At 38.3% G+C, this 23,576-nt stretch overlaps 1 protein-coding gene across 4 annotated transcripts in view; it reads left to right on the top strand.

Annotated features, from left to right (window-relative positions):
• frmd3 (FERM domain containing 3) overlaps window positions 1–23,576 on the top strand; it is a 47,594-nt gene that overhangs the window by 15,150 nt on the left and 8,868 nt on the right. The window contains exons 3-14 of one of the 4 annotated variants that reach the window (XM_034871118.1): window positions 1,289–1,331; window positions 4,454–4,532; window positions 6,654–6,751; window positions 9,646–9,769; window positions 11,352–11,439; window positions 13,439–13,527; window positions 14,688–14,751; window positions 15,817–15,825; window positions 17,469–17,557; window positions 20,057–20,131; window positions 21,537–21,605; window positions 21,891–22,015. In XM_034871118.1, coding sequence (XP_034727009.1) covers window positions 1,289–1,331; window positions 4,454–4,532; window positions 6,654–6,751; window positions 9,646–9,769; window positions 11,352–11,439; window positions 13,439–13,527; window positions 14,688–14,751; window positions 15,817–15,825; window positions 17,469–17,557; window positions 20,057–20,131; window positions 21,537–21,605; window positions 21,891–22,015 — 952 coding nt within the window. Of the gene's footprint in view, window positions 1–1,288; window positions 1,332–4,450; window positions 4,533–6,653; window positions 6,752–9,645; window positions 9,770–11,351; window positions 11,440–13,438; window positions 13,528–14,687; window positions 14,752–15,816; window positions 15,826–17,468; window positions 17,558–20,056; window positions 20,132–21,536; window positions 21,606–21,890; window positions 22,016–23,576 lie in introns of all 4 variants that reach the window. The other 3 variants (XM_034871117.1, XM_034871120.1, XM_034871119.1) reach the window with 3 other exon arrangements.

Genomic DNA, 23,576 nt, shown 5'->3' with positions numbered 1-23,576 from the left:
CACACAACTTTTTTATTATTTGGCTTTTTTATATTATATATATATATATAATGTGTATGGATATAGATTAGTTGTGATGTTTTCAAAATGCTTGTTTTGTCAATCTAACAATCCACATGTAGTTTAAAATGATATAAAGCAGAGAAAAAGAGCAAATCCTCCCATTTAAAAAGCTGGAATAAGCAAACATTAAGGAATAATGTTTGGCTTATTTAGCAGCTACTAAAATTATCATCCAAAATGTTGTCAATTGATGTTCTATTTGTTAACTAATCGATGATAAGCTTATTGTTTCAGCACTGAAACTGAAGGACTTCATTTTATTTTATTTTATCTTGAGGCAAGAAACAGTCATAACATGTTGTATCTAAACACATTTTTCTTGAAACTGATGATTGCAACTACTACTAGCTAAGTCAGCATGGCCAAAATGAGATTGTTGAATATTAATCAGGAGGCAGACAGTACATTTTGTTTCAAGTTCAGGTGACAAATAAAAACAAGATCCGTCTCCAAATTTGAAACAGCCCACACACAGCAGAGACCAGTCACTTTGTCTTAACAGAAATGCAAAATGAGAAAGAAATAACAGCAAGCAAGAGGTGTACTGTACAACACTAAAGACCAAAATACAATAGAGTGCATAGGTGCAGTTGTTACACCAATTTTATGTTGGAATACACTTAATGTCTAAATGTGCCAAAGGGATGAAGAGCAAATAAGTTTTGTTCCTTGAAATTGTCAGTAAAAAATAATGGCTGCATACATTAAAGAGTTTTGAGGGATCAAAATTCATGTATACTCTGGAGTACAGGAAACTCACTTCTTCTCTTATAAGCACTACTAATCTTACAGGTGAGCAGGGCGTTAAAAAATAGCGCATTGCTCTTGATGAAACATCTTTGATTAAATTAAGATCTAAAACGTAACATTTGTTCTTTTTCAGGTGTCGCTTATTATAAGAACATGATATGTTTTATGTATTATAAGCACAAATGTCGAGCCCATCTAGCAGGGTTGGAATACTCAGTTCTCTATATCAATCTTTTTTCAGTCAAAGTATCCATAATGTATGCATAGTTGTATGCACGTGTATGGTTGTTTTTGACAATGTTTACATATTAGTATACATGAATGGATGCACATGTGTATGTGCCCGTAGATAAATGTATGTTTACAATGTATAATCATGTATAGTTGAAATGTATATATTTATGAATGTAAATTCTGCTTATTTTCAGTTGTAAACTGTGCAAGTAAACTCTCTCTCTCCCTCTCTCTCTCCCAGCACTGGCTGGAGCCCAATAAACCCGTGGTGAGGCAGATGAAGTGTAAGTGTCATTTCTGCTCCCTCTGTGTTTTTCTGGGCGCTTTTTATAAAATGTGCATGTAAACAAAGAGCAGAGTGTGGAATGCATGCGTATTTGTGTGTGCACATTCTTGTGTATGTATTTGCATATGTGTGTGTTTCGGTAATGCCTTCCTTCTTCATCTGCTTAGTGCGAGGAGGTTAAGCTCTGTAACAAACAGACACACAGACCACAGGGACTCCTAAAAATCGGATATCAGCATGTAGCCTGTTGTATGAAACATTTATTATGTGTGGTAATAGGGAACAAAAAAATGTGTAAATACATTTGTTTTTCAAAATGGACAAATAGCACTTAGGAAATGCACTCATGTACAGGGCCTTATCATCCACTTTATCCCCAGGATATGTTGCTCACATTTCCACTTGCCATGAGTAGTGAATGAGCCAGACAACACAAATAGAGACCCAATAAAGACAGACAAGGTGACACAGCAAACTGCCTGAGGGATATAAACAAACATACTGAAATACACACACATGGCAGGGGAGCCAGACGGCAGAGAACTCAGTGGACGTGCAAGTTCACCAGTGACATGTTTCATGGATCAGCAAGCATTGATAGAATGACTTTTTTTTACATCCAGGAAAATCAATTAACAGCTGACAGGTTGACATTTGTGTCAGTTAAGTTGGTTTCATATGTACATGTTGACAAACATTCACACATATGATAAACTCATAGTCTAATGACTATGACTTGCAGTTTTCCGTTACTCTGCAGCACACACACACACTGTGATATGACTCATAAACCACGTGATGGTAATACTTTACTTAATAATTGAATACTGGATTATTATTTTACTTAACTAAGTACTATTGCTAGTTCTACTTAAGCAATATACATTTGCTAATACTTCTTTCACCAATGACTGTGACACAAGTAATGAAACAGCCCATTAGCGTAGTTTCAAAAATGCTGATGTAACATCACATTGTAGGGAATTGTGAGACACATTATATTTCTTGAAGCAAATGTTTTATTCCCTTTCTGGTAAGGAGTAGCTGAAAGAACAAGGAAAGATACGTCTGCCTTTTCCTCATAAAATATTTACTGTAACCATATTTTACTTTGTCAGACACTTTTTATATATAATCAAGAGGCAAACTTTTTTTAAATTTAGAATCCAATTCACTTTGGTGTCCTCTACTTTTTCTTTTGCATCTTTACTTTTCTATGTAGTCTAGAAATTTGTCCTGGTCTTTTGATCTAATGCAACATTCTGATGTTTACAGTTGAAACTGACGCCTTGCTGTAGAATTTCTCAGCGTGATATTCGTTGGCTAATTACCGGTGCGATCAGAGAAACCGTGTCTGAAGTTTGCCCTCCCTTTTAAAGACTGTCCTGTTGATTCTGGCCCTCTATTAATTAAGAGAGGGCCAGAATAAAGGAGCTATTAGCGGCGTGCTCTGCTTCGTCTGAACATGTGAAAGAGGGCAGGCTGAAGGCTGAGGAGACCAGTCAAAACTAATGAGAGATAGAGATGGAGGAAGACAGAAAAAGAGAGAAAAAAGGGGGGAAAAGAGTGATAAAGAGGAAATGTGTGGGGGGCGAATACAGAGGGGAGAGAGAGGAGACAGTGATAGATAATATAGCTAAAGGAAGAAGTGTGATTAGGGAGAAAAAGAGGAGATTGGAGAGACAGTTTGAGATTAGAGAGGCTGATGGAGAGTGAAGGAAAGAAAAAGAGATAAGAGAAAAGGACGAGTGGTGAAAAGATCTGAGTCGTACTGACACATCCTTTCGCCCTGTGGCAGCATTTACTCTCAAATGTGTGGCTTGTGATTTATTTTCTCTTTGTGCGTCACAGTTGACTTGAATCACATTGTGTGTGTGCATATTATGTCCCAATTCACTTTCTTCACTTTTCATTTTCTTTCTTTTCTACCACTTTTTTTTAAGTATCTTGGTCCCTTAAGCTTCAGCAAAAAGCAGCTCCAATTCTTTGGGCGCGGGTGGTAGGATTGCGTCTTTCATTTTGCTCGGCATGTATTATGTAGATGTGTGCTGTTTTTCAAAGCTAGATGATACCACAGAGGATCGCGCCATTAACGACAGAGTGGTGAGGGCACTCTGTAACGTTTCTGGCCCAGTAGATGATACTCACTTTCTTCCTCCTCGTCTAACATTTCCTTTTTTTCTTCTCTGTTTTTAAGTGTATGGTTGGTATCTACTTTAGAATCACTGCCTGTAGCAGATCAGATCATATCTGACAGCATCTAATCCGAAAAAATGTCCAGTTGTTACTCCGTTGTTCCCTCTGGTTTTATTTTCCACTATACCTACATATAAGAATCTGTAAGACTTGGTATGCATTTTATAGGTACACGATTCATACAACAAAACTACACTGTAAATGGGGAATGATGTATCAATATTTCTGTCTGCACATCCTGCACACTTCAATGAGTAAACATTGCATGTTAGTGTGTGTTTATATGTAATTTTGTGAGATCAGGGAGACCCCAGGAGAAAGTTTAAGCTACAGCTGCCGTTTGATCAGAGCCCCACATCATTGACTCTGTGTGTGTGTTAATGTCTGTGTGTACGCGTGCGCTTGTGTGCTTATGTGTGTGAATCTATGTTATTAAGTATATTTACGTATCATTTAAACCCTTCTCTCCCACAGTAACTACTCCTTCTTCCCCCCACAAACAAACACACAAACACACACACGCACAAATATAGAGTCAAAAATGAGATGCTCAGATCAAAGAATACAAAACAGAGCCCAGTTCAAGTAAAGCACTTTATACGTGTGTGTTTCAGTGTGTGTGTGTGTGTGTTTGTGTGTGTGTGATGAGTAATTACTTTAATTATCAAATGAATTATCAGTAGTTTTGCCTCCAACTTATTTTTCTCCTCACTTATAATCCTCATTGCTCTGCTTCCCTTCTGTCTTGCACTCACTCAAACTCTGTCTTCTCCTCTTTCATCTCCTCCCCTAATTAAAGCTTTCTACTTTTCTTCTCTCATCTTTCTCTTCTGCTTTATCAAACTTCTGTCTCTATCATTTAACTCACTTTCGTTTTCTCTGATTTGTTCTCTTATCTTAACTTTCTTCCCTTGTCTCCAGCAGCTCAGCAGCCGTACACAATGTGTTTCCGGGTCAAGTTTTATCCCCACGAGCCAATGAAAATCAAGGAGGAGCTCACCAGGTAAACACAAACACACACAATGGATGGTTCATGAGTGATGGAGTAAGAAGGGAGAAATGGAGTAAGTACAAAAATAGAACAAGACATGCAGCTCTTTCTTTTCCTTATTTGAGAGCAGCTTTTTAACAACTACCATCTGGACAAAAATGTAATAGTTTGATGGTAATTTAAAAAAGCCCATTAAGGAAAGGTTCAAGCAGAATCGCAGAGAGTGCTGATTCTGGGACCTTTGATTGGTTTGCTAACACTAGCCAAGACCTGTTGAAAGAACAAAAATAACATGAGAGCCACAGCAGAGACTTATCATTTGAAATGGTCGTGCTATGTTGTCATTAAAAAAATAGTAATATCCTGACACATGATATACAACTTTTGCCACCATAATTCCTACTGTACTCATTTTCACCAAATTTCAGGGATCTATTTGCTTCTCTTTCTTTAGCCCTTAGAAAATAGATTCATCCTAAATAGATTCAGGATTTACAGCGGATTCCTCAGGTGGTATTGACATTGGCAATGTGCGCTTACAGTGATTTAATATGAATATGCTACAGAGAAGTTGTCTTTTACTTTTTCATTCATTCAACAATGTATTTTCCAATGTGTAGTGAGTGTTACAGCTTAGGGTGCGGAACGGCTCCGAGCTCCGCTGTCCGTCAACACTAACCAGGTCCGGATGTGTTGCGGATCGGCTGCGGCCATGACTGACAGCTGACTCGAGGACCCGCAAGATCTCGCAAATTCATGCAGAATAGATCCAAAAAAACAACAACAATTTGTTTCCATCCGGAGGAGTAGAGAGGAAACAACTCTGTGCTGTGTTTTCAAGGTGTAGTGCAGGGAAATATGATCCACTGCCTATTATATTTTGAAAATGAACCGGATGTTCTGACCCCCCCCCCCGACCCCCCTGGGATTTACGCCTATGCTGCATGGATGTAACCTGCTCTGTGATCCCATAGTGTGCAGTCAAAGCTCTGCTGACCTACACAAATTAAACCTTGTGCAGTTACTGAGAATGGAAACGATAAAACCAGAGACTGGGAGAATGGGAGACAGAAGAGGAGAGGGAGAAAAGATGAGTGTTTCTTTTTTCAAAGTAAGGTGCAGGGACAGAAAAGGGTTCAAATTAGAGAAGATAGAATACATTTAATGAAACTTAGCATGTTGATATTGTTGCAGCTGATTCATTAAATAAAGTATTCATTGATTAAAGCAGAAACACAGAGGAGTTACAGATGAAAGACGTCCTGTTACATAAAACAGGAAGAGTGTAAAATATACTGGAACTGTAGTTCAGAGAAGGAAATAGAAGATGAGAAGAGAGAAAAATGACAAATGCGACAAATGAAAAAAAGAAGGGGATTAAATCAAACACATCTGAGAAGGTGATGTAAATAAAGATAGCTGTGTTTTTTAAGCCACTTTAAAGAACCTCCATACGGCAGACCTACTCTCTAAATGAAACTATTAAGCTACAGCAGCAGGCTTTTCACTCCATTCAATCTTTCATGGTTTCCTTGTGTTGCTTGAGTCAGAAAACAAGTTTTATGAGTCAGTTGACTGTTGTGTGAACCTCCTCTGGAACAGATGTACCCATAGTTTCAGCACCGCTGTCAGTTTTGTCTCCTTGGTACGACGAGACACCTCAGCATGGCAGCAGCATGCCTAAACTTGCATCTATTGTAGGCGTTTCCATAGGAACTACAGTACCAGTCGCAGTATGATAGCTGTTACCATAGCAATGCTCTCTCTAATAGCCATAGTAACACATCTAGTCATTATGGAATCAAGGACTGAAATGTTTTGGTTTTATGATTTTTACCATTAGCCATCTGAAAATGTAATATTTAGCAAGATGACTTGGAGTTATGGTGATAAGACAACAGTCACGTCCTTAAGGCTCGTTTAACAATATAGACACTAAACACAAGATAACCAGTGGCGCACATTTGCATAAAATCTTCAACATAGGAGGGTGGACATTTTTCATCCATGCATTGCTTTACTCCAAATAAACTTTCAATTTAAGTAAGAAATGTAAGGCACACTTAGGTTAAGTAGCAATGCCAGTATTTCTTTCTTTTTTTATCTGTTTTTGTGTTGTGTCTCTGTGTCCAGGTATCTCCTGTACCTCCAGTTGAAGAGAGACATCTACCATGGTCGTCTCCTCTGTCCATTTGCTGAAGCTGCATATCTGGGAGCCTGCATCATACAGGGTGAGGCCTAGTGACAACCAGTGGATTTAGTTACTGCATATTCAGCATGTTACAATTGAATTCCTACTGGGAATTATAATATTTTATTTCTAATATGAGCAGGTTTTTCCTGTTTTTTGCCGTTTACACTGGTGGATGTAAGGTAGGGCAAGTTTATTCATATATCACATTTTAGCAGCATGGACATTCCAAGGGCTTTACATAAAACATTAAAGAACAACTAAAAACAATAAAAAACATTTGTTAAAGAGAGTTGAAAATAAAAAGAAGCTAAAATGCAACAAACCAGGTATAATTGTGTGTACATGACAAGAGTGATGGCCTGTGGCAGATTCATCTACCTCTATCACAGTTTTGAATACTGTTATTTTAGTTTTGAAACAGAGTGCTCAGTATATAAACAGGATGTTACTGTAGGTTTTATGGGCCAATCATACTAAACTAACTTGCTTATTCCTTGTAACTGCATCAATTTGTTTTCTTGACATACTGTATGCATACATTGATACATATGTGTTTCGGAGTTAGCTGGTAGTATGCTATTTTGAATGATTGGTAAATATCTGATTAGCCTATGCTAATCCAAGAAGCGCTATTTAGTTATTTAGGGACTGTTCATTTTTTATTCAAGTGGATACCGGAGGAGTTTTGGGGTCTTTATACAAAAAAATAAACTTGACCCTTCATTTGCCAATAATACATATTTCTAGGACCCTCCAAAATGGCTGAGAAAAAAGACATGACCCTCCCCATCAATGTATGAATGCCTTATGTTTGGGTTTGCGCAAAGATGTACAGAGAGTCTTGTTTTATTATAACCATGATTTACTGTAAATGACTTAACCTCTGCCTTCTGATATTGCACATCACACACCACTATGGTGGTGGCCGTTTCAGTAGATTTACTCCCCTACCCTCTCCCCTAGACTAAAAAAAGTTGGATCACCCCATCCTCAACTAAGAATAAAAAGACATGACCCTTCCAAATTTTCCTCCGGTGGTCCATTTTATAAATACCGAACGGCCCCTTGCTCTGACAATTTGAGCATATTGTTTTTGTAATTGGAGGTAGGTTATGTTGTGTTTATTTTGTGAAATGTTATAAGGAGAAGATTAGCAGGCTAATGTTAACATTGTCGTTAGTTTAGCTTTACATTTACACAGTTACAGTTTGCCAGTTACTGTGTGTAATGACTTAGTAGCAAGTCATTTCTAAGTGAGGACTAGTTTGTGTGGTGCAACACGTTTTGATTTAGTGTTTAATGTTATATCTCGACTTAGTTAAGACTTATGCCAAAGTAGGCTTTGTTCAAATATCCATTTGTCTGGCTATTAGTCATCCCATTCGCGTTCTTATCCTACATTTTAAAACACAGCAAGATTTAGGCTGTATGGACTAAGGAATAATACATAGTTTTCTTCAGTTATTTAGCAATAACAATTTAATGTTGAATCACAGTGCAAAGCCACTTGCTTTAAAAATGCTCTAAGCAATGTCACACGTGTTTTAGGCTTCAACATTCATTGTCACATGCAGCAAACAGCTAGTCTCGTTTTGTTTGAAACTACTTCGATCGTCAACAAGAAGTAACGTCACCCAACATCACTCAGAGCACCTTTCATTTGGACTGAGAGTGGACGTAGCTGAGCTGAGTCATATAAATGAACTGGCTGATACACAAATCACTGAACTGTGAAAACAGTCTGTGATTGGCTCATATCCCAGAGCGCAGAGTGTGACTGACTGAGTTATCTCGACCCAGAGTGTGTCTGCAGCGTATCATTGGCTGCTTTGATTAACGCGCGCAGGTCCCTGTCCCACTCTGGCAGGGTGTTGATTACAGAGCTGGAGAATAGGTTGAGGATTACAGTTTAATTAAACTCCAGGCATGGAGCTCCATTTCGGATTTAACCTTTATTATGACTGCTAATTAAGAAGGTTTTTAAAAGAGAAAGTAGTGTCTGTTAGGGCTTTTAACTGGATTCAATAAGGGGAATGTTTATCTAACAGGGTCATCAGATGCTTACGAACATATTCTCCTGTGGAAATTAAAAAAAAAGAATGCTAATATTATGCAGTTTTTGTCTGAGTTTGAGCAACCATCTAATTTGCTGATGACACAAAATTGATCATTTTAAAGGACTAGTTTATCACTTTTGGAAATATGCTTACTGGTGATCTCTCTGGTGGAGATTGTTGATGAGAAGTTTGATACCACTCGCTCACATCTTTTTATAAATACAAGGCTACTCCAAACAGCTAGTTAACATAGGATTAAAAATGGAAGTTGGGGAAACTGGCTCTGATCAAAGGGTAAAAAAAAAAATCACCAAAGTCTAACTGATGACATGCTATATTTCTTTATTATTATTATTATTATTATAACTATTATCATTATTATTATTATTAATTATTATTATCATTATTACTTTATATGCCAGTCTATTTTCTGAAAGGTGCTGCTCCCAAACAAAAATAAGTCTGGCATTTAAGTTTAATGTTTTCATATTTCAGTTTTTGTACGCATTAAACAATCGAGAAACAATGTGTTAATTATTGAGCTTTTGAGGTGTTTGGAAGCAGATTTTGTTACCTTCAGACAGCCAGGCTAGCTGTTGTCTTGCTATGCTAAGCTAAGATAACCGAGTGCTGGCTCCAGCTTCATATTTACCGTACAGACAGCAGAGTGGAATCAATCTTATTAATTCTCCACCATAAAGAAAATATATTACCCAAAATGGTATGGTATAGATTGCATTTTCATAGTAGCATGTTGAATTGTTATGGTTTAAAAAAGTTGAATCGTTAAAACCGATTTTGCACACACATGTTCTAAACAGTTGGATCTGTTTTTTTAGACCGTTGTCACACTGATATCACCCTCTGTGTTCAGCTGAGCTCGGGGACTACGACCCAGAGGAGCACCCGTCGGACTACATCAGAGACTTCAAGCTGTTCCCTAAACAATCCCTCAAACTGGAGAGGAAGATTATGGAAATACACAAGAATGAGCTCAGGTAAAAGAGATGTGTGTGCTGCATGGTTTGTGTGTGCTTGGTGCGGTTGTTTGTTGTCTGGAGCCAACATCTCTTTACTGTTTGATTTTGATGACAGGCCTGGATGCTCACTCCTGTGATCTGTCTTTTTAAAACGGCTGCTGAGACAATTTTCTAGGGCAGATAATAAAACCCTTTCTGTTGTTCGGGCTAGAGGCAAAATTTGATGATACTTAGAGTTTGGTGACGATAGCGTTGCAGATGGTATTTCAGTTGAAAGTAAATAGAAACTAAAATAAATTTGAACATTTACATTTTGATGAAAATCATCCTTGCAGGATGAATGGTGTAAAATGAGCGGAACTGCTTTTGGGTCCCCTGAAAACTGAAAACACAATGAATATCTATAAACCCTGGCATGTTTTTTGGTTTGAGGAGAGAATACAATACAAGGAAACCGCTAATTTAGAACAAGAGGAGATTTATGCATTTTTTATTCTTGTATTATTACAGGGACAGTGCATTTTAATAAACATTTCGGTCAATATGCCAAAGTTAACCAAAAGGCTATGTTTTATCTGCAGACCCTAGACAGATAGTAAAAGTCACCCTATAATAAGTCAAGTTACATACATACATATTTTTGTGAAGATGAATATGTTTAAATTAATTATGTTGAATTCAATTTTATTTAATTCAATTGTATTTATAAAGCGCTAAATCACAACAAGAGTTATCTCCCAGCGCTTTTCATAAAAGAGCAGGTGTAGACGGTACTCTGTGATGTTATTTACAGAAACCCAACAGTTCCCACCAAGAGCAAGCACTAGGCAACAGAGGCAAGGAAACACTTCCTTTAAGAGGCAGAAACCTCCAGCAGAACCATGGCAACCGATACACCGCCACATTCTTAGTCTTCTCTGCACTGACAGAATACATTCCTGAATCAGAAGATTACACAAAGACAGTATAATCTATACATAATACCCCTCCCTTGGGTTTATTTGTATTGTCACTGCAGCTCCTGATTGATATTGTTGGGTTTGTGACCGTCACGCTTACAGCGATTTTAAAAACATCAAAGACAAATCCTTAATTTCCCACAGCACAGTGGCAGATGATGCCAATTGCCCTCTGGATTAACATCATGTAGATCCCTACTGAGCCGTTCAAAGACACTTTAGGTGATTTACAAATGGGGCAGGGTGCACTGTGTGTGGGTCTGTGAGTTGTATTTTGAAGCAGTTCTATAATCTGTTTAACATGTTAATACTGTGCATACAGATAGATGTATGTATACAATTATACTTTTAATATATTTGTCTGGTGTCAAGATTAGCATCACCACGCATCACTCATTTTCTTGACTTTGCAGCACAACTGAGCAAGTAAAGCTTCTGTTAATATGTATATTTCTGCAAAATATTAATGATAAAACAGAATATCACAACAATATCTATCTCAGGCACAGTGGCACTCCCCACACTTTCTCCCTGAGGATGGACGCTGATAAACCATTTTTGACACATGGAGGAACAATGCAAACTGTATCTTCAGTGTCTCCTCTCATCTCCTCTCTTCTCATCTCCTCTCCCTCTTTTAGGGGCCAGTGTGCTGCATTTGCAGAGTTGAACATGCTTCAAAAAGCTCACAGCCTTGAGACTTATGGAGTTGACCCCCACCCATGCAAGGTAAAATTAGTGGAGAGTCAATCGGGTTTAGCTGTGATGCCAGGTGCTGCTGTTATGAAAAGACTCCTGAAAATCTCTTTCTTACAGTAATATTGGCAAAACGTATATTCCATGCCCAGTTATTGTTGATTATAATTTACAGAAACATATATTACTGTTCTAGAGGGCCTCCACCTCATGTGTTGTCCTTTGTCACAAATTGCTCACTCCCCGTCTCTCTGTATATAGTGTATGTATGTATGTATGTATGTATGTGTGTATGTAAGGAAGTATGTATGCATGTATGACATAGATACATACATACATACATACATACATACTGTACAATACATAGTCTTTAAACATAGTGGCTTTTACAAAATAGTTTACACACTGATGACCCTAACCTTTAACCTATTTATAAATGGACAAAGTCATTGGGGCAGTTACAGTAAATGTTCAGGATGATTTGACCTACACTGTCATCTCTTAAGTACAACGTTAGGCTTTCGGTTGTCACTGTAAAGTTTACGTTTTCAATGTTAATCTAAATGCTAGTAGTGAACAAAGCGTAATTCTTTGCATCTTAATTGATCAAAAGCTTTTTTTTCAGTTGCAACCATTTAAGTTACAGGTGTAAATATACTCACCAAAGTTGTTCATGCAGGTGTGTGGAAGTTCAAATTCTGGCTTCAGATGAGAGACCGTGCCAATTGCACACATACTCACACACATGCTCACCTGTCCTCTTTGCCCTTTGCTTGTTTGCCCTTAATTTGCATGTTAAATGGACAGCAAAAGCCATTCAGCTGGTGAAGTCCATGCAAGCTGCTAGTTTACATTTGCATCTGTCAAAATTATCGTGAAAAACGTGATGGAAACGATCACTTTCAAAATTAATATTCTTATTGATTGGTCAGAGAACATCATTGCTTCAGCAAGTACATTTCATTGACTTGGTCTTATTGTTAGTACTGTGGTTCATTTTACACTTAATTGTGCACCTATTGTTATAGTGCAACTGTTTGTACTCTCATCTTCGTGTTTCTATTGTTCAATATTAGAAGATGGAACAGACTAAATCTGATAAAGAAAAGTACAATTTTACATCTGATCATTCTCGACCTCTTTGTTTATCTCCGTTTTTTCTCCGTCCAGAAATAGAGACACCCTCCAATGGCGTATCAAAGCATGTTAAACAGATTAACGCAACGTTCAAATCTGTCTCTTGGAGAGGAACCCCTTTATCTGCTCGGCTCTTGTCAGAGGGGCTGTTTTTAATTTTGTTGGCTGGAAAGGGCGGTTATTGCCGGTACTGTAGCATTAACAAATACAGATCTGTATAGATAAAGAATCAGAGAAACTGTTGGAAACACAGAGGGACAGGAAGTGACTAACAGAGCCTTACAGAGAGGCACACCAGCAGAGTAAAGGAGGTCTACAGATGACAAACAACGACGGGAGAGAGTGACAAGAGCATTTTGTGTTCTGCTCTTACACTAGAGATGTTAATGGTTTCATTTTTCCTCCCTATGTCAAACATGTATTTTCTGTGCCTTGTTCTTGATGCTTGTGACTGCAAATTAGGGTGTTAAATTGGAGGGTTTTTGTGAGACCTCATTATGTGTTTGTACAAGCAGCAATTGCGACCCATATTTAGGTTTTATTGTTGGCCATTAGCCTAGTGTCCAGATGATGGGAGCACAACAGGATGTAAGGTGACAAAAGTACAAACAAACACAAGACTTTCACCCAGGACACTGGGGTTCGTGTCCTGTTTAAAATTAAAAGTGAACAGTGACGTTTATTCCTGTGTGATGTATTTCCTGACACCGCTAGAGGGGCTTGTTTTCTAAAAGGCTCCTATGGGTCGAATTAGCGGCTAGGAATAAACAACCTTTGTGGTTGTATTGTTTGGAGAACTAGTTGGATTTTGTGAAGGTGGCACTACATTTGAGATATTGATAATCCACTTGCCTCCTCGCTGTTAATCCATCTGTATGTGTGCGTGTGTTTGCAGGATTTCACAGGCTCCACAGCCTTTCTCGGGTTCACAGCCACAGGGTTTGTGGTCTTCCAGGGAAACAAGAGAATCCACCTCCTAAAATGGTACACATGTGTTTATAATTCTTAATAATAAATCTGTAAGCATTGACATTAAATGTATATCCTCTATCGAACAACACAGTCACTCTTTGTTTCATCTCAAATGGAGCTGAATAAAATATTTAACAGGACCAATTTAAAAAGATGAGTAAAGTTATATTTGATGTTGAGTTGACGTGGAAGAGCTTTGTTCCCTTGCACGCTAAACAAATCAGTTACTGTACAATTGGGTTTATTATGATTAGTAAATTGATAATTTGAAATATTTAGCTTTTTGACATTACATCACACATTAGACATTAAATCCAAGGAAACCTCATGTTCAGATTATTGTGCTTTAATCATTTGCTAAGAACATTTGGTAATGTTTTCAGATATGTAACATTTATTGCACAATAAAGTACACCATGTAGTAAAAACTAAACGTATGCACAGCTGTGGTGGAGCGCAGGGCACTGAACGATCATGGATAACCATGACCGCTCTCTCCATCCCACACGGTTCCACCAGCGGAGCTCCTTCTCTAAGAGGCGCCTACAGAACGCTACAGGAAATCTTACATGCCACAATCCATAAAACTGTACAACAATTCACAGCTGTTTGTGAGATAACTAACCTCAAAAATTACAATATTGCACTATTATACTATTTGCACAGTGACTACAACATGTGTAATTTACATATTTTATTTACATATATATATATATATATATATATATATATATATATATATATATATATATATATATATATATACTATGTATGTAGGTAGTAATTTTTAATCTGAGGTCATCTACACACAGTGAGTGAGTTTTGAGTTCCTCGTTACTTGCTGCTGTAACACAGATTATTTCCCAGTTTGGGATTTATAAAGTACATCTATCTATCTATCTATCTATCTATCTATCTATCTATCTATCTATCTATCTATCTATGACACGCAACATTTCACATCTTGTGTGTCATGACTTGACGGACTTTAACACAGCTTTGACAAATCAAAAATTAATCATAATGCACCACCTTTTATCTTACTTATGAAGAGTTATTTTTTGCAGCGTAAAAGTTCGATTCATTTTTATCATTAAGCCTATCTTCTAAATCAAATCAGGTAAATATCAAATAAAAAAACAAAAAGTTATAATAAAAATGGTTCTTTGCAGGGCTGATGTTAGCAAGCTGAAGTTTGAAGGGAAAACATTTTACGTCATCGGGATTCAGAAAGAGGTGAGTGAAGTGTTGGCTGCTCCTGCATGCTCTTTCTCCTCTAAATACTAAAAATATGCTGTGTAGTTCCCAACGTCATGATGATGAATTATGCAGTGTTGTAATCATCATAATGATGGCCTGTTAGAGCCCAACCTGTAATGTCTGTGGAGTTCAGTACATCTGGAAGAGAAAAAAAGACCAGGACTTTGTTATAGATGCACAAGTTACATTCTATGTTCATTTAGATTCAGTTTTGTGTTAGTTGACCCCCAATTGTTCTGTGAATCCTGTATTATTTTTCCTCCTTCCTTCTACTACATCTTTCCTTTTGCCCTTTCATCATCTGTAATGGTTACGTCAGATAACTGTGCTATGAAACTGTATTGTTTGTCTATGTAATTCTGTCCACCATCACACACATTGCATATGTGTGTGTCACTGTTTCAGATCTCCTTAACAGGCAGGATTCACTGTAACAGGATGGTGGGTGTGTTACAACTAACCTTCTCCCTCGCGTCATGTGTTGACTGTGACCCAAATATGAGACTCCTTCACCACAACCATGTTAGGACACGGCCAACGTCTTTTACGAACATATGACATTTTTAAAACTGACAGCAACTACTGACTTTAAACATGTTAAGTTACAAATAGTAGAGGTTTCTTGCATTTGGGACACATGTTTCATCTATACACTCAACGTTTGTCATCCGGTCCAGAACTGTGGTAGATTCTGAGCAGCAGTTCTGGTGCATTAAACCTCTTAAATGTGCATACTGCCTTTATTTTTTGCAAGGATTACAGCTGATTGTGTCTTGTGTTGCTGTTTGACTAACATATTAACCTGTATTGATAGGTGACTGAACAAAAATGGTAATTACTGTTGTTAGAGCCAGGTTGCTCTTTAATCTACCAATCAGTCAATCAATCTCATAACTATTCCCTTCATTACAGAAGCTTAAACCAGCTCTCTCATCTCTGCTTAACTTTGTCAGTCTGTCTGTTCGTTTGGCAATTCATGAATGGCTGAAGATGTAGTTTTATCTTTGTGTTTCTGTCTCTTCTCTCTGTGTGTAAACATAGTCATCACTGGTGAGTAAATGCAAGTAATAATAGTAGCACAAAACAATTTGATGCCTCTCCCCTCAATCCTGCCCTCACCTCACTTTTTCATTGGAGGAACCTTTTTTATCTTTTACTATGGTCATTATCTGACGTTTTGTTTCATGCCACATTTTCACAACACATTCTATGTAATTGCATTTAATGTATCAGTATATTTGTTTTTTAATTTTCAGTTCATTAGTTTTTTAGCTCATGTACTCATCCCTGTCCCTCTCCATAGCCACATTATCCGAAGGAGCTTTGGAGCTACACTGTCAGTAAACTCTAGATTATGCAATAGAATGATGCATAATCTATAACTCTGGCACAAGTTTAATTTCAGGCATTTTGTTGAGAAATTATGTCTTCGTTTTGTATGTGTCTTTGTGTATGTGTGTGTGTGTGTGTGTGTGTGTGTGTGTGTGTGTGTGAGAGAGAGAGTGAGAGAGAGAAAGTGTATCTAATGTATATATTTACATGTTTTACTCTGTATTCTTTGTATATTCATGTGTTGTCATCCACTGTGTGACAGTTCACTGCATGATTGCACTCTTTGCCATCCCCTCTGTTATTTAGCCTGGAACACATTTAACTTAACTGTCCCACTTTGAGCTGATGGCAACTTTTTATGGCTTTATAACTGCAACGCTTGCTTAAAATGCAGTTTATCTATTGTATAATTTTCTCCAAGCTCCTGTTTCTTTAGTTATCTACAGAATAGGTGTCCCAGCTTAGAAATTAAATGTCAATGGTTAATTTAAACGGTTTTAACAGTACACCAGTGGATAGCAGTTCAAAAATAAACGTATCACATTGATTAAGGTATTAGAAACAGAAGACGTTATTTCAACACAATTCTGTGTAATATTATAGTACATGTCGTTTAGCAGTAGTTAAATCAGCATCATAAAATGTCATGTCGTACCGTAAAAGCACTTTTTGCATGTCAGCCAAAGTGAGACCAGAGACAATTTGTTAATGTTATTTAAAAATGCAGTTCTTTTACACACCCATCAAAACACACACACACACACACACACACACACACACACACACACACACACACACACACACAGCCGCTGCAGCACAGTGTGTAAATCAGAACTACCTAGTATGATGTGGGACACTGGGGGGTTGAGCAATATGGCTGACTGAGGGGATTTAGGAAAGGGAACAAAAAAATCAGTGCACTCCCAAATTATTGATGTCAGTGTTTCCTCTCTCACTCACCCTCCACCCCTGTTGTTGAGCTGCATTGATCTGGTATCTTGTATTAGCAGACAGACAGGCCTGAAAACTAAACATTTACAGGAATATATCACTCTTCCTAGTCAATAATGACCCAGGTTCTGCAAGCTACGAGCCCTTTTACTGCTGAACACTGTGGCCAAATCCCTATATCTGTCTTACATCTTGCTAAATTCACAGCTGAAGGTCTGTGGGTCAGCATTTTGCACAGCGCCCCTTCCTTGTGTTCAGCACTTCTCTTGTACTAATTCACATGTCTTTTGGTAATCTCATTTCTCATCCTCGCCTTTTCTCTCTTTCTCTCTCTCTCTCTCCTGCTCGCGCTCTCTCTGTCTTTCTCTGTCTCTCGCTGTCTCTCTCTGTCTTTGTCCTTTTCTGTGCAGAAGAAGCTGGTGTTGACATTTCACACATCAACCCCTGCTGCGTGTAAGCACTTATGGAAGTGTGGGGTGGAGAACCAAGCCTTTTACAAGTGGGTCTATACAACACACACACACACACACACACACACACACACTCACACACACCCGCCAAAAAAATTTATTGAGCTGCTCTTGAACTCAGAGAGACTTGAGACTGTTCCATCCCAAAATGTTAATTTCACCAATAGTTGATATTTGTAGTAAAAAAGCTACAACTATACTAAGATACTTACCATAGAATTATCATGTTTAACATTTTTTGAATTTTTGACCAGAATGGGTCAAAAATTGGGTCTAGTTGGTATCTGTTGAAGCACTTCTTCAAAATTGGCATTCAGAGTTTAGGTTGGGATTGGCAAAAAAAACCAAAAAAGGGTGAAACGGAGGGGGCCAATCGTTTAATAGGGTGAACGGTCTGTGGGTGGAACTCAAATGCACTGACATGCACACGTGTATACCAATTGGTCAGCCCGGTTTCCGAAACAAAGAACACAGAAGCTCAGGTTACGACACACTAAGAGGCAGCGTGACTTCGTTCTCTGTTAAGGAGGCCATTACTCCACAACATCTTTACATAGCAAATCCTTGTTTGCTGCTATATTAATCTTCAGAATGTCATATATAGCCCCTTTAAATATATTTAACTGTAATCTTCTTTAACTTAGTTTTATACCGCTGTAATTTTCCTTTGTCCTTTTTTCTGTTTCACACTCTCAAGGGGCTAGCTTTCCTTTATGTCACACTTAGATTTTTGTGCACATCATTGCTGTTTTATAATGATGTTCATGCCTCTCTGTGGCTCTGCTAAAATATGCTGCTGTCCTTCACTGGGGGAGCAGCTGATCGCTCCAAGGCCGTCACTCTGAATTAACAGACTATTGACCCTGCTGGCACGTCAGGAATGGAAACAGGCTTGGGGTGAAGGCAAAAGTGAGAGAGTGGAGACTAAACTTTTGTGGTTTGTGACAAGGTTGTATGCAAACAAAAGGAATGAGCTTGTTGATTCAGTGTTGAGTGGTAGTAACAGTAAAGCAGTTCATTGCACTTGATGGTCATACAACAGCGGAGGAGGTTTCCCAGCACCATTCTTCCTTCTCCTCTCCTTACGTTGAGAGGTCAGATCTGTGAAGTATTGTTTTGTCAAATGCTGTTTTCAAGGTTGAGAATTAATTTCATTAATGATTAGTGGATTTATTGATTAGTTCATCAACATTAAATTAATCACCAACATTTCTTATGATCACTTAATCATTTTAGTCAATTTTCAAGCAAAAAAAGCTTAACATTGCCTTTTAATAGCAAGTGTGAAAATGTACCACTTTTCCTCGCCTTTGATCAATATAAGCTTCACAATAAGCTGATTTTCTTTTTTTTTTTTGATTGTTAGATGGACAAAACAAGACATTTGATGACATCTTTTTGTGCTCTGGGAAACTGTGCTGGGCACTTTTCACAGTTAACTTAGTTTAAAATTTAGAATAATCGATGATAAAAATAATCTTTAGTTGCAGCCCTACCAACAAGGACAAAAAGTCACTAAAGTGTCAAATTTGAAAGTCTAGGGACAGCAGGCCAAGGCCATCTGCCAAGGAAGATTTTGTGATAGAAACAGAAGCTCTAGAACAGCATGGACATTAGGTAGACCTTATAGTGAAATCGTTTTGTCAACTGATGGATCTCATTTTCAGGGCTTATAAGACTGTAAGAGTGTAGGCAAAGTCATATCTGTGTGTGGACCACAAAAGTTCCCATGAGGACAAACAAAATCCCGCAGAGAACACTGACCTGGAAGGAGAATTGACAACACACTGCAAAGGACGCAATGTGAAAAATGTGTGGATCACTGGCTGTGTGGAATTAAACCTAGTTTTTCCACAGATTTTGTTTCATCACATTTCAGAACATTTTAACATTTAAAAAAAGACCATAAAAGGACAAGTTATGAAAGCATTCTCATAACAGCCCATGCCTGTAAAACCCTGGATATTGACTTTTCAATGACAGCAGCTCATGTGTCTCTGAGTGGTGGACAGAGAGGAAGGGGATGTCATCTCGGATGTCGGACAACCATCAGAGCCGCTTAATCAAATCAGAGGGAATTGAATTTGTAAATGGCAGCCAAGCAGAGCTTTGCGAACATACAGCCTCTCTCTCGCTCACACACACACACACACACACACACACACACACACACACACACACACACACACACACACACACACACACACACACACACACACACACACACTCACTCACAAACAGAAGAGCAGAGGTGTGTTTGCACTCCACCGGCACCATCTCTCTGCTGCATGATAAATTATCCTGAACCAAACACGGAGGTTTGACCTACGGCTTTTTAAAGTGGTACACCTTGAAACACTTTCCTCTTCTGCTTATGCTCACCTATGCACATGGTGTTACAGTCACAAACAGAAACCCATGAAAATGTTTTTAATTAAAAGAATGAGTTGTTTGTGCCTCAAATGCTTTATGAGAGTTAAGTTCTTTGTTTGCATCTCTTTGTGTTTCTTCCTCCCTCTCTCTGACAGGTGTGCCAAGTCAAGTCAGATAAAGACAGTTTCCAGCAGTAACATCTTCTTTAAAGGCAGCAGGTTCAGATACAGGTGAGACCGTAATCAAGTTAGTTTCATAAGAGAAGGCCTAGTTTTTTTCTTTTTTTATCACAGACGGTATGATGACAGACAGAATTAAGACAGCAAAAGATGTGTAACGTGTAAAAGGAAAGTGAGTGAGATTTAGTTGTACGGAGAGAGTTGGAAAATGGAAACTGAGAAAAAAGGGGAACCACTTTAGAGAAAGTTATGCATGAAATTAGGGGGAAACAAATCTACAGAGTCAGAATCAACCGCTTGAAAATTTGAAAAATGCATTATTCACCCGCTGTATTAGCTGGTCAACACTCAACTACTCTATCACTCTATTTTGCAATTATACTTCACCTTTTACTGTAGACAAATAGTTTAATTTCAGCCATGTATTGGGAGTATGACTGAAATCCATTACAGTGACCTCGCTCTAACCTGAGAAATGTGCATTTCACATTTGGTGAGTTACCTTGAGCCCTTCAACATGCTGTAGATCCAAATACTGCTGCTTCTCTTTGTACATCAGCACCTACATCCAGCGTGGTGTTGGCTTTTCTGATTTGCTGACCCTAATATTACAGAAAGCCTCTACAACGTTTGTTATTGAAGCCAGTTTAGGTCTGATTCCTCTCTAAGACAAAGCCCTTTATCAGGCTTACACTTCAGTCTGCTCTATTTCGTCAGCTAGCTAAAGCAGTTTGGCCTTAAGGGCTCAATGATGAGTAACAGCATATGTTTGAGTTTGTTCTGAAATATGGGAATTGGTCATTTGTGCAAATGCAAAGATGAAAGATACATGTGGACCACAAATGGGGGCAGTTTCCATAAAGTTGAGCAGATCAGATCTTTATACTATTGGACCAGCTGACTTATACTGTACAGCATTTTCCCGCAATTGTACTATCAAGTGGATGTCTACCACCTTCATCTAACCCTCTAATTTACGACCTAACCATCAGTCTCAGCCACAATAGACTAATGGGTGGGAAGGTGGAGCCTGCTGGCTTCAAACAAAGTAGTCTGAGTCCAGAAACTCCAACAATCAGACTAATGGAGCAACTGACCCTGCTGGCAGGAAGCTGCCCACTCAGCAGCCCACAAACAGCACTGATTACTGGCAACTTGCGAAACACAGGAGAAAAATTATATGTAATTCAATGTTGTCCTTTTAACACAATGTGAGCCTGAGTGAAGCATGAGGAGTACATCTGTAGGCTATATGTGTCAATTTAAAACAAGAAGTGATTGACTATGCTCCAAAAAATATTTTGCTACTTTTTAAATTAGTTTTCTTTGTTTTCTTTTAAATCTATTTGTAGTGAAGTTTTGAACAATCCAACATGGAAACATGGAAATTATTGTGTTGTTTCAGCAGTTGCACCTCTTTGTCTTTCCTTTAATGATTGTGTGTTCTTCCCTGAAGCGGAAGAGTAGCCAAAGAGGTGATAGAAGCCAGCTCAAAAATTCAGAGAGAGCCACCTGAAGTATGCAGGTAAGCAGTATGATTTAAACCAAATTGAATTGAAGTGACAAATCACACACACTTTCTCACACAGTTAGTAAACTGAGTTATTGTCTGCTTGCTTTATTATCATTTACAGTAATACCGTACTAATTAGGGATCTTACCTGGACAAATCAAATTGTCAAATCTATGTATGAAGCTCAAAATGTGCAAGGAAGAATTGTGAAAAGGGAGCAGCCATGCTGTGATTATGCAAGATAATACATATCCCAACGCAGAGAGCAGTCAGTGTAAATGATTTTTATGTTTTCAGAGTCCAGTTTGGTCAGAGTCGAAGTTTTAACTCTCTGAGCCATAAAAACCTCATCATGAACATGGAACCACTGGTACCTGCGCTGCCCTCCACCAATGAATACGAAGAGACGGCCACAGACAATGGTAGGATATTTCTTACTCCACACACACACACACACACACACACACACACACACACACACACACACACACACACACACACACACACACACACAACACACACACACACAAGCAGACACACACCCATGCCCTCTTGCCACAGACTCTTAGAAAGTCACATGGGCTCTCCCTTCTGTATGAACTAGCACATGCACAATCCTCGGACGGAAAGCGCTAATTGAGCAGCTGATGCTCCCTACCCTCATCAGTCTTGTCTCCCTTGGAGACACCAATCACAGCATGCTAAAAATACCATTCACATGATCCTCCCTGAGTTTACCCTCATGCCTGCTTGTGTCTTTGTGTCCATATGTCTGGCTTTCTATGTGTTTAACAACGGAAGGTACATGGAAACAGAGCCAGCTTCTGTTATCATTAAGGAAAACTTAATTAAAGGTTATTTGTTCAGCTCCAATGAGTCTGTCTCTAAGTCCTTGTACACTTCTGTGTGCACATGCAGGCTGTGATTCATGTTCCTGTGTGTGTGAGAGTGTATATTAAGTAGTTGCATCATAAAAGTGAACGTTGAGCACATCCATGCTCAGCAACATCATCTACAATTTGACTGTATACAGGGTGTGAGAGAGCATAACTGTCCTTTTGTTTTATCCTATTTTTAGCATTATTTTACAGCTTTTTACCAGAGTTTCCTATTAAATTCCTAAAATGTATTCCGGAGGTCTAAACTCTCCAAATGCCCTTATAGTTAATACTATATTGTATAGTTCTTTCTAAGAAATGTGTAGTACATTATTAGGAAAGCAGCCGTATGTAGACATTGTGGTGAGGTGGTTACTGAAGGATATTTCAGTTGAGCTATCTATCAGCGGTCCTGTTGACACATCACAGCTTAACTTGGATCAGTTTTCTCCCCATGGGAGGGTAGAAGAGTACGGCTTGATGAGGTAATGTGACCGAGCAGATCAACACTGCCAAGCAGGAGAAAATATACGTTTTTCATCAGGACACCAACTTTCCCGAATAGATTTTCTTAGTCTATGAAAAGTACTCAGTGGGTTTTAATGGTTACTTGTCAATTCTTTTTATTGTTATTCTTGGTCACTTTTTGTCTACGTCATTATTCCTGACACTCTCCACTGCGACCTATTATCTGATTAAAACACAAATCTCGTTGTTAGGGGAAAGAATGCTCCTAGGGAATAGCACAGGGTAAAGTTTCCCTAGACAACAAGAAGGCAAGAGAGAGGAGATAGAGAGAATATGAGGAGAGAAAGTGGACTGTATAGGACTGGGTGAAGGTTAGGAAAGATGTACTCCACAGGCTCAAATTGAAAGAAGACGAGGAAGCAGTGTGTGTAGCAAAGCATAACAGGAGGAAGTGAAGGTTAATGTAAGACGAATGGAAGGTTATGTTATGGAATAATTTAGATATGAGTGGGGTGGAAGAAAGGGCAAGAAAAGGTAATAATATTTAATATTTAATATATTATATATTAACATCGATGGACAGAGCAAGTGGGACGTCACCCATTTGTTTGGGGAGACCTGATATGAGTTGTCAAAA

Source organism: Etheostoma cragini, chromosome 5 (genome assembly GCF_013103735.1).
Source record: "Etheostoma cragini isolate CJK2018 chromosome 5, CSU_Ecrag_1.0, whole genome shotgun sequence".
In the NCBI taxonomy this organism is placed as follows: Eukaryota; Metazoa; Chordata; class Actinopteri; order Perciformes; family Percidae; genus Etheostoma; species Etheostoma cragini.
This window is presented reverse-complemented; position numbering and strand designations above follow the sequence as displayed.